We start from the raw sequence: 13,299 nt of genomic DNA on the forward strand, positions 1-13,299 counted from the left end.
GAACATCAACAGCTCGTACCCCGACGGGGTCTTCCCCGAGGGCCAGTGGATGGAGTATCCGTTGGAAGTCAACAGCTACAGAACCACGGACGAGGAAAAACGGTACTTGGACAGGCAGCAAAACAACCACTGGCAGGACTTCCGCAAGGGCGCCGAGATCCACAGGCGTGTGCGGGCCAAGGCCAAGCAGAATATCAGGCCTGGCATGAGCATGCTTGAGATCGCCGACTTGATCGAGAACTCCATCCGCGGATACACCGGGAACGACCACACGTTGACGCAGGGCATAGGCTTCCCCACGGGGCTCTCGGTGAACCACGTGGCCGCACACTACACGCCCAACTCGTCGGACAAAATGTCCTTGAAGCAGGAGGACGTGATGAAGATCGACATCGGCGTGCACGTCAACGGGCACATCGTGGACTCGGCCTTCACGCTCACGTTTGACGACAAGTACGACAACTTGTTGACGGCCGTGCGCGAGGCCACGTACACGGGCGTCAAGGAGGCCGGCATTGATGTGCGGTTGAACGACATTGGTGCGGCCGTCCAGGAGGTGATGGAGTCCTACGAGATGGAGCTCGGCGGCAAGACCTACCCCATCAAGTGCATCCGCAACTTGAACGGCCACAACATCGGCGACTACGTGATCCACTCGGGCAAGACCGTGCCCATCGTGGCCAACGGCGACATGACCAAGATGGAGGAGGGCGAGACGTTTGCCATCGAGACTTTCGGCACCACCGGCAAGGGCTACGTGGTGACCCAGGGCGAGTGCTCGCACTACGCGTTGAACCAGAACATCGACGGCGTCAAGTTGCCCTCGCAGCGCGCCAAGGAGCTTGTCAAGTCGATCCAGTCTAACTTCGGCACCTTGCCGTGGTGTCGCCGGTACTTGGAGAGGGCAGGGGAGGATAAGTACCTTCTTGCCTTGAACCAGTTGGTGCGTGCCGGCGTGGTTGAAGACTACCCGCCATTGGTGGACACCACGGGCTCGTACACTGCGCAGTACGAGCACACGATCTTGTTGCATCCACACAAAAAGGAGGTTGTGTCGAAGGGCGACGACTACTAGTCTGTGGGTGTGCGAAGCGAGCAATGCTGTGCTTCTGGGCGAAGACTGCAGAGGGCCTTTCGCTGCCCGGTCCCGTGGTTGGCGGGGCCGATTGGGATCTAGAGCTGCCCATTCGAAGAGGGTGTGAGCGGACAGAGCGGGGCACGTGCCCAGCCCCAAACTCCCGGGTCTGCTAGATACTAACTACGTATTCTAAGAGCATCGCTTGATCGCTTTGATGTAGACTCAGGGCATCTTGGCGGCCTGTATGGGATATATTGGCTGTGTTGTTGTATTGTATGGAGGCTTTGGCTTGTGTCATCGGTGCGTCTCGTTTTTCGTGCATCTTGTTGCTTGTTGCTTGTTGCTTGTATTGCTTGTTGCTTGTGTTGCTTGTTGCTTGTGTAGTTTGTGTTGTTTGTGTAGTTTGTATTGCTTGTGTAGTTTGTATTGCTTGTATTGCTTGTATTGCTTGTATTGCTTGTATTGCTTGTATTGCTTGTATTGCTTGTATTGCTTGTATTGCTTGTATTGCTTGTATTGCTTGTATTGCTTGTATTACTTGTACTGATTGTACTGCTTGTACTGCTTGTACTGCTTATACTGCTTGTACTGCTTGTACTACTTGTACTGCTTGTACTGCTTGTACTGCTTGTACTGCTTGTACTGCTTGTACTGCTTGTACTGCTTGTACTGCTTGTACTGCTTGTATTTCGTATGACTTTCTCAAATCCCATCTACTTTGATCCTAAGCTTCGCTACACAACATTAATTCGATGGCCTAGCCCAAAAATAATCCGACCCAGAACCAGCCCGAACAACCAGACCTAGATACACGTCAGCACACCCACCATGCAAACTCAAATCTTATTAATTGTCACTGTACATGTTTTGTAATCTCTAAAACAAAATCCTTGATTTCTTTTAATGTTTCAAGCAAGCTCCACACAATAAATCCGACAATTTTGGGTCATAATCTAAAGGTGGCCATCAGTTCTGCTCGTGGTCGCCAGTCCATGCTGGCAGTCAACAAAACCATTCCCTCCAGAAATAAAAATACTCCATATCAATATTTTTTTCAGATTCCTTCCCTAAACTAAACTGTCAAGTTGTCACATAACCAACTAGAAAAATGGCGTAAGGCTGATTTCGAATGGCTCATCAATGAGGGTGGAGACGTGAGCATAAACACACTTATTGAAAGCAGCTTTAAGTGATGTTTTCGTGAGACGGCTGTTGTTCAGCATCTCAAGCAATTGCTTTCTAAGCGAAATACACAGCCCGGTTTTTAATTCGAAACAGGTCTACATTTCACTGTCAGCTTGGAGGAGCAATGCAAACTGCAAAGCACGCCGTCTACCCTACTTTCAGGCTCGTGCAAGATTAGTTCTTTCGTCGAACTTCGTCGTTCACACCGTAAATCCAGAAATCGACGAAAACTCATGCGCCATGCCTTTTGACTTTCCAGAGACTTTGTGATACTGTCGTATCGTGACCGCCGCATGATAGGAAAGAGATCTAATGCCGGAGATCAAAGCAAGCACTTGTAAACAAAATCACACATATCTTATAACAAGGTACTAATTGAAATCGCCCGTAATGCGAGCTGGGTACCACGACATTGAAGATTTACCTTTTTTTTTCTTTGATAGATTCATCTGATGACTTGGCGGCTGATCAGCTGGAAACATCGCAAATTAGGAGGACCAAGGGCACAAGGCTCTTCATTCCAAAGTACTAATATAAAGGGGAAAGAATTGACTATAAAATTCAAAAAACTGACTTCATTCAAAGACCTGATTTAATTCAAAAACTGATGTAGTTCAAAAACGCTGATAATTCAAATCAATGTTGATATAATCAAACTCAGCGCTGACTGCTATAAAGGACAGCTCACTAGACAAGGTGCAAACTGCCCTGAAGATCTGGTCCACTGCCAAAAACCGTCGTATATAGCCATTAAACCTGCACACACTGCCAATGGTGGAAAACGCTTCACTACATATTCAACACCCTCCACTGCTGTCCTGCATACCCGCCAAACCCTACTCACTGGACAGAAGATCCCAGTATTCAAAGGCCCCAGTCAGAAAAAAGCTTCGTCATCCCGAGTGCTTTTCTCCCAGCTATCGATCCAGCTTAATCGTGCGCATCGCCAGAAATGCATATTTGTTTTGTTCTCCTCTTGGTGCGCGCACTGCACACACACTCCCTAGAAACTCAACACTCAACTCACATTTATTCCTGGTCTTCCAACCAATACCCCCAACAAACTCAAAATGGAAATCCAACCTGCTGTGTTGACATATAGAGGTATGTGTACCGACGAGCACGTGACCTCCCGGCGCTCCGTGGTCTTGGAAAAGCTGGCTGGTGTCGGCGGCTAATGCCCCTTGTTCCTCCTATCTGAGGATATAAACACTGAATGACGCCGTGCTCCCCATGAAAACAGAATCGAGCGAATTCGCCCTAAAAATAACAGCAATCATTTGTAGCAGAGCGGCGGAACATGACAACGGGCAATTTCAATTCTGCCCGCCGTGGACCCCGAGTCTGGAACTGTGCATGTGCCCGGGCTCAAAGTTGCTCAGCCTCAAAGTTGTGTTTTTCTTTGCGCTGTCATCTTTGCCTCTGCTGTCGCTTTTCTCCAGCCCAAAAGTGAGGATTTTAGCCTGTTTCCACCGGCAAACGGGCTGTCCCATTCTGTTCCTTGCTCGTACTCAAATTTGGGCCACGTCACGCAACCTTGCATTTTCCCACGCCGCCATCGATAACAAACATGACATCGGCCATTTCAGACCGCTTTTTCTCGCTTCCACTTGTGACCGGTGCCGCAAGGCCGTTTCCGGGCCAATTTCGTCGTCTTCATGACATACTAACGCATCCAGGCACTTTTGCAGAGCCGCTCACCGAGTACTTGACCTTGACCAACACCACCCCTGAGCCCTTGGCGTTCAAAGTCAAGACCACCGCTCCCAAGTTGTACTGTGTCAGACCCAATGCCAACATCGTGGCCCCCGGCGAGAGCATGAAAATCTCCGTCATCTTGCAAGGTTACACGACGCCTTTGCCCAAGGACTTCAAGTGCAAGGACAAGTTCTTGATTGTGTCCTGCCCCTGCCCCGGGTTCGAGGACGCCTCCAAGGTCGCGGAGAACTGGGCAGCGTTGTACCAGGAGCATGGCCAACAGGGCGTGCAGAAGAAGTTGAGGGTCAACTTCATCATCGAGGAGGACGTGAGGGACGACACCCAGATCAACGAGACCAGCTTCGCCAACGCCACACAAAACACCATGATTCGCGACACCCTGGTGATCAACAACGAGGCAGACACCACTGCCGTGCACGACAGATCAATAAATCCGGCCAACGTCTCTGCCATCAACCAAGACCACACGTTGCAGGACACCCACATCTTGCCCCTCGATGAGCAGAGCACGGTTCCAGAGCACCAGAGCGAATTGGATGACTCTGCCACCAAGATCAATGACTTGACGAAGAAATTGGACTCGAACGAGAAGGACAGCGAGCTCGCGGAGGCCGCGTCCCAAGACACCGTGAGCGGCGTGTCGCTTCCCTTTGCCGCCATGTTGGTTCTTATCGCGTTGTTGATGGGGTGGTACATCTTCTGATTCGAGAGACGTGCAGCGCGGAGTGACTCTCGTGCAATGACCAATGCCAACCCTCGCTGCAGTCCGGCGGGGACTCTGTATCTTCCAGTAGTGAGTATGTACCATTTGATTAATAATACCAACGAATTCGAGCCGCCCGCCAGTGCTGGGCTCCGCGATGCGAGGCTTTGTACGACGGTGCGTGTCCCCTCCAGCTGGAGTGTGGATGGAAATCAAAATTGGATAGATATGGCCAGGAATGTTATTCCTAGGGAATCCTCATCTGATCAACTGATTGAAGGATGGTGGAAAATTGGTCGTTTGCCTTGCTGACCAGGCAATTAATCTGGGCAATTCTCCCGCGACGCGACCGGCTGCAATGGCTCTGATGATGCCGTTGATCCTGAAGGAGATCATGTGTTCGGAATGAGGCCATGGCAGTCGCCCCAACAGAACATTGGTGCCAAAAATTGCCAAGGGATGCGTTTTTTGGACAGTCATAAGACATTCCGACCCGTTCAGCCAAAATCCCGCCTTTTTTTGCGGGCCTCGAATTGGTTCGCCTCCAAGCCTAGCTATCGGATCGAGTGTATAATGGAGCCGCACCGGGGCTCGGCGCACTCGAGATTATTATCGAGCGGACCGAAAAAAGAGGACCTGAGCCTCCGCACAGAGCCTATATTAGGAGACCCGAAACGGCAGTGCCAGAGCCACGCATTCCACTTTATGCGGCCATCTGCGTATTCTGTCTTGCTGTTTCAAGCTGCCTGCACAGTCCAGGTTTTCCGACGCCGCTGTCCAGCCCGGACGTCTGTGTGGCCTGGCTGTGCCGGTATTGATTTCAGGGTTTTGGCACTGCCGCGGCCGTCGGCACGGGCCCCAGGTTGTGGGCCTGCATACGCGCGCGCGGCCCTGGGCTTTGTTCGCGTAACTCCTCCTCAGGCTCCCAGGACCACCCAGCACAACTTCACAGACCGTCTGAACACACACCTCCTAGCCTAAAATGGGTACAGCGACGGTGCGGTCTGGGTCCATCAACCTCCTCAACACAATCATCGGCGCCGGCATCCTCGCCATGCCCTACGGGCTCCGGCGCAACGGGCTTCTTTTCGGCACGGGCCTCATAGTGTGGAGCGCCCTCACCTCCGCTTTCGGGCTCTATTTGCAAAACAAGGTGGCCAAGTACACGCAGCAGCAGGGCGCTGTGTCGTACTTCAGTCTCTGCCAGTTGACGTACCCGCAGCTCCTGGTGATTTTCGACGGCGCCATAGCCGTCAAGTGCTTCGGCGTGGGCGTGCTGTACTTGGTGGTGATTGGCGACTTGATGCCCAAGATCGCCGAGAGCGCCGGCGCGCCCGCGGGCTCCGTCTTGCTTGCGCGCAACTTCTGGATCTCCGTGTTCATGGCCGCGGTGGTGGCGCCGCTCAGCTTCCTCAAGAAGTTGGATTCCTTGAAGTACACCAGCGTGGTGGCTTTGGTCAGCGTGGTGTACCTCATATGCCTCGTGGTGGAGCACTATTTCGCCGACGGAGGGGCCGCGGACGCGCGTGAAATCGACTGGGTGGGCCCCGTGTCCTGGCGCCTGACGTTGACGTCCTTCTCCATCTTCGTCTTCGCGTACACGTGCCACCAGAACATGTTTGCCATCATCAACGAGCTCCAGCCCAGCGAGAAGCTCGGCCTGCCAACACGCCAGCTGAACCTCATCATCCGCAACGCCATCTCCGTGGCGTGCCTGTCGTACTTGGTCGTGGGTGTCTTGGGCTACTTGACCTTCGGCAACGCCGTGAACGCCAACATCATCAGCATGTACCCGCGCGACTCCGTGGCCTCGCTCGTGGGCCGCTTGGCCATCGTGGTCATGGTGCTGTTGTCGTTCCCGCTCCAGTGCCACCCGTGCCGCGGCTCCGTCAACCACGTGATCCACTTCCTCCGCCATGGCGTATCCTCCGGCTGGAAGCTCCGCGCCCCTGTGGCTGCGGCTGAGTACACGCCGATTCCGGGCGACACGGACTCCGCCGACGTTCTGTTCGACCCCTCGTTCGTCAGCACCACGCCCATGGAGGGCGCCCAGGACACCGACGGACATGCGCCCATCGTCGTGCCCTTGACCGCGTTCCGCTTCTACGTGATCACGGCCGTGATTGTTGTGGCCGCGTACCTCGTGGCCATCTCCGTGCAGTCGTTGGCGCTGGTGCTCGCGTTTGTGGGCGCCACGGGCTCGACTCTGATCTCGTTCATCTTGCCCGGGCTATTCAGCTTTTCGTTGATCAAGCCGCTCGACGGCGCTGCGGTGTTGACGCCGCTCGAGAGGTTCTGCAAGTACGGCGGCTTGGCGCTCTCCATCTGGGGTGCGGTGGTCATGGCCGTGTGCTTGAGCGCCACCCTCTTCCTTGCGCCCGAACACTAGGCCACAGGACCGGCCATCAGGAGTCGTGGAAAATCATCATGTATTTGTCACCCGTGTATAATTCTATGTATGCATGTGAGTCAGGGCACAGACGCTCACAAAATCAAATCTTTCTTGTCCCAGCCGACCTTGTTCTCGCCCTTCAATCCATATTCGGGTTGTGGCTTGTCCACACCCTCAATCTTCATGGCGTATGGGTTGCGGTCGCACTTCTGGTCCAAGTTGGCCAACGTGTGGTTCACCTCTCTGTGCTTGGACTCGTCGGCCCTGACTCTCTGCACCAAGTCCAAGAAGGTCGACTTCTCGTCAAGCTCGGGCCAGTAGTCCTGCGCGATCTTGGGCACGGACACCGTGTCGAACTTGGGCAAGCGCTTGGCGGACAAGTCACCAATGAGATGCGTGTACGTGCTGACGGCCTCTTCCTCCAAGTAGCCGACGAATCTGTGGCAGTAGCGGGGCGACAACAAGTAGAGGAAGAAAAAGATGTTGCAGAACACTCCTTGTCCCATGTACACGAAGAAGCGCATGAAGCGTGAGGGCTGGCCGATCTTGATGAACGTCAACAAGTGCATTCTCTCATTGTAGGCCTCGTCGAGCAAGGTCTCGATCCAGGCCTTGTCGCGCTTCAACAAGCGCAACGAGTGCAAGTGACGGAGGAAGGCCGCCACCATTCCCGGCACGCCGGCGACCGACTCCAAGAAAATGACTCGCGTGAGCCACTTGTTTTCCGTCATCTCCCAGCGCGTGCCTTTGAATCTGTGCTGCAACTCCGCGTCGGTCTTGGGCTTCTTGTACCCGGTGACGATGTTGAATAGCGACTTGCACGTCGCCATACTGTTGAAGGCAATGCGGTCCAATCTCGACTTGGGGGGCCGGTGCAAGTACTCCACCTGGGCGCAGTCCTCGTCGGACCATCTTTCGTGGGGGAAGGCCGGGTGGGTGATGAATTTGAGGTCGTTGTTTTTCTCCAAGCTGTCGTTCTCCAACACCTTCGTGCGCACGTCAAAGATCAGGGACGACTTGCACCGGGTGAAGGTGAGGCCCAACTTCATGACGGGCACGGTCTGGCGCGAACGGAGCATGGCAATTCCCGAGTGCATGGTGGGTGTTCAGCTATTGGGTCTGGTTCTTGTTTTGTTGGTGTGGTTGTGTTTCAGCCTGGGCAGAAAGAATTGGCGTTTGTGATGGAAAAGGGAAACCCGGCGTTGTGACGGCACATCCCTGCAACTTATATATCCCAGACTGATACGAACATGCAGCGCAGCCCCACCAAAACGGAAGCCCAGGAAGGAAAGCTAAACTCGAGGCACGCCTGTCTCCCGAGCCTACCCGCGCGTCCGAGTGCGTCGTGGTTCCGCGCTCATACTTCTTGGCTTACTCAGCAATCCAAGACACGGCATTAAGTGTCTGCGCAGCTGAGCATATTAACTTTCCGAGAGGTCATCGACACCTGCCTAATCGGGGCATGCCCCCGACGTCCGTTTCAAGGCGCGCGCCCAGCGGAGCCGAACCGCGGAATCGGTTGGCCGGCGGCTATCGCCCGCCCCTTGTTTTGAACACACCGCTACCCGAAAAATACGGGGATCTGGGTGTTGTCATGATGCTCCCGAGACATATATTAAAGGACGCCGGCAAAATCCCGCAATTGGCGGCACAAACGATTTTGGGCGAGGGAAGAAAAAAAGGTAGTGGCAGAAGCTGCGCGGCGCAAATGGCCCACGGCTGGAATCGGGACGGCCGCCGCAGAACACCCGTGCACCTCCGGCCGGGGCTTAATCTCCGGAACATCGGCGCGGCTCGCCGGAACATGCTCGTACTGGAGAGCTGTGGCCAGCCTCACGCCATAAATGCCTTCAATTTCTTTTTTTTATCTTTTTTTATTGATGCTATTCGCTGCGTTTTTGCCAGGTGCTGGCCCGGTTCTTCCCTGCACGGGCGGTGACCGTGGGCGTGTATGCAGGAGCCACATTGGGCCAATCTGCCTCGGCGGCCCGCTGATTATGAGCAAATAGGGCGCCCGTTTTTCGCTCGCGTAATGTGCCCACTGCTTATTGGCTACAGGCGGTCACGTGCCGCCGCTTCTGGACGTACCGAAGAGTGCCGTGCCCTGTTTTGCCCGGGTGCATCTGCTTGTTTCAAAATAGCGGAATATTATCATACGATCTGACGGAGCGCCCGTCTGATAGGCCGGAACCACGCCTGTCTTTGCAAGTACGAGGTTTTTCCCCGCTGCTCCTGAAGTTCACTTTTAGGCTTTAGACAGCCTGGGCTTCTCTGTGCAGGCCGGGCTTACCATGCACGAGTCTTTTCAGGATCCGTCAATATATTTTGCTCGAGGATTTTCATCCTGCTGTCCGTGGCGAGTTGCTATAATCCACCCCAGGGCTCGATTTTCAAGCTGTTTTTGGCGCAGAAAGTCCCAATCAGGTACTTGGGATACTAGCTGAAATGAGGGCGCGGGCCTATTGCTTGAGGCTATTCTCGAGCCTGGCCCACTGCCAGAAATCCGCTGTTTTTCGACAGAACATGTAAGCATACAGGTGAGATTGGGCTCGTTGGAAGGTTACATCAGTGGCCGCGTTGCACCCATAAATGGAGTAGCTCCAAGTGGCCCACTGAATGTCGGCTTGGGAAGAGCAAGAGCGTCGTTCCAATTTGTCGATTTGATTTCAGTTACATCGATCTTCGTGTTTTTAGTGGTCGTATGTTTCTGAGATTGACTTATTTCTTTTCTATTGGTCCTATGTTTCTAAGATTTACATACCTGTTTTCTGGTCGTCTTGCATTTATTAGACATAGTTCCTAGCGGTCTCATGTTTATAAATTGATCTTCATGTATTCTAGTGGTCTTACATTTATAAGACTGTCATCCCAGTAAGTGGCTGTCTTGTCTTTACTAGACCCTCATTTCTGGACTCCAGCAATTACTAGGTTCTCCTATTATCTAAGGTTGACTTTGAATTCCCCGCACCTTTTCTAGTGGTTGGCTTCTCAACTATTCGGTTGCAGCTTCTAATTTCCACTAGTTGACTCTTCGTGTATTCCACTATCTCTCTTAGTTCTCTATTTGCTTCTATTTTTTCCATGGTCTCCTTGGTTTTTCAAAAGTCGCCTGTATATTTTTAAAATGGTTTTGATTTTTCAAAAGCCGACTTTTTTCTACGATTTACTTTCATATTTCCCAAAAGTCGGCTTTTCATCTATACAATTATCCCTTCGAATTTTCAAAAGATGGCGTCCCATTTTCTTACAGTTTACCATTTCCCAATAAACGTCACAATAATCTAACTGACCCTCCAACGCCTTCTTGACGTATTTCTTAGGCCGACCCTGCCAGTTCTCATTTTGGTTCATCCAACTTCTGTTAGATGCGCGGCCCCAATACCCATTGCTTCTCCATACAAAAACATCAAATCCATAAATCAAAAATAGGCAGACAATAAACCGGACCCATGGCAACACCAGCCCCACCGTCAGAAACTGTACGGGGCTTGCCCAGGAATTTCGCCTGGACAGCCGGCACCGGGGGTTCGAGCCACACCTGCCTGAAATGGACATGTTTACATACTGCACACAGTAACAATGGCGGTCCTCCTATTGCCCCAACAACAATCCCTCCTGGGCGTAGCCGAACAAACGAAGGCGCAATGGCCCGGCGGCACATGATGCCGAAATCACAAAACCCGGTTTGGCGAGGCAGAAAACACCGCCCAGGGGCGGGTCACGTGACCACACAAGGCGTAGGCCGGGTGGCCAGACCCGGCCCCAGAGCCCCGGCTATTTGCTGACTTTATTCATCTGGCTTTGGCTGACAGCCCCACTTGCCCCATATTTTACATGGCCCGCAGCATCAAACCTGGCCGGGAAGACCATACCATATTCAGTGGGGCCACCCCTGTATCCACCCAGCCTAAAGGATTGGTCGGGCCGACCCTGCATTTGGCCCGGCCAATAATTACTGCAGCTGGAACGAACAACAGTGCTTCCCCGAAATTATGCTACATTTCGCTGTGTTTGCAGATTCTCGCATCCATGGATCGTCTCGCAAGACGGGCAAACCGAGCACCGCATTTCGCGAGATTAGACCAGACAGAGCTAATAGACCAAGATTCAATGACCCACTCATTTTGTTTATCTAAAAAAAGAAAGCCCCGCCAGCGCCGGCCCGTGTTCCAGGATCGTTCTCTCTGGCTTTTTTGAATCAGCCCAGAAAGCATGTATACAGACTGGCATCCTATCTGGACGGGACACCTCGGAAACACTCATCCACCAGTTTCCGATGACATGGCGCAGTCCTGCACACACGCCGGCTCCCCGAAGGCGTACAGAATACCCTGTATCCTGAAAACACCGTGTCTGCCGGAACCGGCCCCAGAAATGAGGCTTCTTTGTACAAGCCCAAAGCCCGCCGGCACAGGAAGCGAATTGCCGCCACCCGCCAGGGCATTCGCGTGGCCCGTCGCGTCGCCAGGCCTAGACCGCGTGGCCCACGAGCTCCTGCATACAGACGCGCGACCCCAAACAAGCGGCTCACATTTTTTCGCTCCTGGTGATTTCTGTTGTGATCTAAAAACGGCCTGGCAGACACCCGTTTTTATCCACGCTTCTAGAAGACAACAAAACACAAAGGAACCACGCTGGTCCCAGTACTAACAAACTATACACATCACTTCCACAACACCTTGCTTTTGTGCCCGTCGCTGCACATCCCGATTTTCTGCCCCCGCTTCCAGATCATCACGTCACTACCCGAGACTCCCGGCCCACAGACCGAACCCACAAAAGACCAACCCAGGACAACCACCCAACAAAGAAAAAGCGCAACCCCGGCCCGCATTAGGCAGACTCGTTTTTGCAGCCGTTTTTTTTGCTTTCCCAAGTCCTGCCAGAACACAGCCAGGCCCCTCGGCTCCCCGCTTTTCCGTGCTTAGCCGCCGACCCTCCCTACTCAACACCCCCCACCATGGGCCTCAAACTCTCTAACTTTTTGAGCGATCCCTTCGCCATCACCACCGTGTGCTTCGGCGTCATTGCCTGGATCATCGCCATAGCCGGGGCCGGCGCCAGCGGCTCGGCCACGTATCTCCGCTTCACGTGGTGGGGCCTTGTCTACGAGATTCTCTTGATCATAGGCATATTCCTCTTGTACCTCAACAACAACATCGAGTTGTACAAGTTCACGCTCGTGGGGCTCTTGTCCGTGGCCATCGTGTACACCACCAACTCGACCAACACGCTTGTCTACAACCTGAGCTCGGCGGCAAACTTGACCTGCGCCGCCGGCTGCATCTTGCTCCTGATGTTGAACATCTTGTGGGTGGTGTACTTCGGCGGCCACCCCGAGTCGCCCACAAACCAGTTCATCGACTCGTTCTCCACGAAGAACAACACCTACTCGCACGGCCAGCTCCCCTCGGCCACCACCAAAGTCGACGACAACGACAACGAATTCACCATGCCCACCTCCACCTCGCAGGCGTTCGCCGGCGACTCGAGGCAGTCGCATGCCACGCACAACAACAAGTCCGCGTACATGGCGTCGTCGCACTTGAACGGCTTGGAAAACTTCTCCAACTCCCACTTGAACAGCCAGAGCGCAAGAAACACCGTGTACAACACGGGCACTGGCGCCGCCAGCCGCATGGACGACGGCACTCTCGCGGCCCCCGTGACCACGTTCAGCTACAAGGCCAAGGCCCTCTACAGCTACGACGCGAGCCCCGAGGATGCCAACGAGATCTCCTTTGTCAAGGGCGAGATCTTGGAGGTGGATGACATTGGCGGCAAGTGGTGGCAGGCCAAGAAGGCCGACGGGCAGGTCGGCATATGCCCCTCGAACTACGTGAAACTTTTGGAGTAGGGCGCTGTATAGTAATTGGATTTATATTGAGGCACGCCGCGCCGCGGCACCCGCACGTGACAGGACGCAATCGACGGATGTCTGCCGACACAACTAGGCGAGACGCTCGAAGAATAGCACATTTGCTTCGCGGTGGATACAGTCCGAAAGTGCTCGCTGCATTCTGGCGCATGCTTGCTCCATAGCCCCTTAGCGCCGCGCACTGCAATGCCCAGAACATTCGGTGGTGGAGCGAGCAAAGCTTAAGCCAGAAAAAAGGAACTTTCTTGGTGAACATCAGTGACATGTTGTGCAGTGAACGGTTCGTTGCTCGCGTCAGCCTCCGCTGCCCCTGACCGCACCCCCGGATCTCCACCCTCGATGAC

The 13,299-nt window shown here is 53.7% G+C and overlaps 9 protein-coding genes across 9 annotated transcripts; 6 read left to right on the plus strand and 3 right to left on the minus strand.

Annotated features, from left to right (window-relative positions):
• Nucleotides 1-49: 49 nt before the first annotated feature.
• Nucleotides 50-1,826, plus strand: METBIDRAFT_77425 (methionine aminopeptidase; the record flags this gene model as incomplete). Its single annotated transcript, XM_018858699.1, has 2 exons — nucleotides 50-1,008; nucleotides 1,808-1,826. The coding sequence occupies 2 exons, from the start codon at nucleotides 50-52 to the stop codon at nucleotides 1,824-1,826; spliced, it is 978 nt and encodes a 325-aa protein (XP_018712368.1).
• Nucleotides 1,827-3,144: 1,318 nt separating this feature from the next.
• Nucleotides 3,145-4,026, plus strand: METBIDRAFT_30875 (uncharacterized protein). The gene has a single exon (XM_018855730.1). The coding sequence runs from the start codon at nucleotides 3,620-3,622 to the stop codon at nucleotides 3,923-3,925; it is 306 nt and encodes a 101-aa protein (XP_018712369.1). The 5' UTR covers nucleotides 3,145-3,619; the 3' UTR covers nucleotides 3,926-4,026.
• METBIDRAFT_25371 (phosphatidylinositol-binding protein) lies at nucleotides 3,930-4,301 on the plus strand (the record flags this gene model as incomplete). Its single annotated transcript, XM_018855292.1, has 1 exon — nucleotides 3,930-4,301. A coding segment is annotated over one exon (372 nt), but the record flags the coding sequence as incomplete, so codon positions are not given.
• Nucleotides 4,302-5,228: 927 nt separating this feature from the next.
• On the plus strand, nucleotides 5,229-7,121 carry METBIDRAFT_139215 (aspartate/glutamate transporter). The gene has a single exon (XM_018854453.1). The coding sequence runs from the start codon at nucleotides 5,668-5,670 to the stop codon at nucleotides 7,072-7,074; it is 1,407 nt and encodes a 468-aa protein (XP_018712371.1). The 5' UTR covers nucleotides 5,229-5,667; the 3' UTR covers nucleotides 7,075-7,121.
• Nucleotides 7,122-7,169: 48 nt separating this feature from the next.
• On the minus strand, nucleotides 7,170-8,126 carry METBIDRAFT_39969 (alternative oxidase; the record flags this gene model as incomplete). The annotated part of the gene is made up of 1 exon (XM_018857211.1): nucleotides 7,170-8,126. One exon carries the CDS (start codon nucleotides 8,124-8,126, stop codon nucleotides 7,170-7,172), a length of 957 nt encoding a protein of 318 aa, XP_018712372.1.
• Nucleotides 8,127-8,356: 230 nt separating this feature from the next.
• Nucleotides 8,357-9,199, plus strand: METBIDRAFT_139213 (uncharacterized protein). Its single transcript, XM_018854452.1, has one exon. It carries the CDS (start codon nucleotides 8,540-8,542, stop codon nucleotides 9,014-9,016), a length of 477 nt encoding a protein of 158 aa, XP_018712373.1. The 5' UTR covers nucleotides 8,357-8,539; the 3' UTR covers nucleotides 9,017-9,199.
• Nucleotides 9,200-9,921: 722 nt separating this feature from the next.
• On the minus strand, nucleotides 9,922-10,741 carry METBIDRAFT_139323 (uncharacterized protein). The gene has a single exon (XM_018854454.1). It carries the CDS (start codon nucleotides 10,630-10,632, stop codon nucleotides 10,234-10,236), a length of 399 nt encoding a protein of 132 aa, XP_018712374.1. The 5' UTR covers nucleotides 10,633-10,741; the 3' UTR covers nucleotides 9,922-10,233.
• Nucleotides 10,742-11,591: 850 nt separating this feature from the next.
• Nucleotides 11,592-11,991, minus strand: METBIDRAFT_30879 (uncharacterized protein). Its single transcript, XM_018855731.1, has one exon. It carries the CDS (start codon nucleotides 11,909-11,911, stop codon nucleotides 11,741-11,743), a length of 171 nt encoding a protein of 56 aa, XP_018712375.1. The 5' UTR covers nucleotides 11,912-11,991; the 3' UTR covers nucleotides 11,592-11,740.
• Nucleotides 11,883-13,228, plus strand: SSU81 (osmosensor). The gene has a single exon (XM_018854448.1). The coding sequence runs from the start codon at nucleotides 12,038-12,040 to the stop codon at nucleotides 12,932-12,934; it is 897 nt and encodes a 298-aa protein (XP_018712376.1). The 5' UTR covers nucleotides 11,883-12,037; the 3' UTR covers nucleotides 12,935-13,228.
• Nucleotides 13,229-13,299: the final 71 nt, after the last annotated feature.

The sequence above is a fragment of the Metschnikowia bicuspidata genome, assembly GCF_001664035.1.
Source record: "Metschnikowia bicuspidata var. bicuspidata NRRL YB-4993 chromosome Unknown METBIscaffold_2, whole genome shotgun sequence".
Classification (NCBI taxonomy): Eukaryota; Fungi; Ascomycota; class Pichiomycetes; order Serinales; family Metschnikowiaceae; genus Metschnikowia; species Metschnikowia bicuspidata.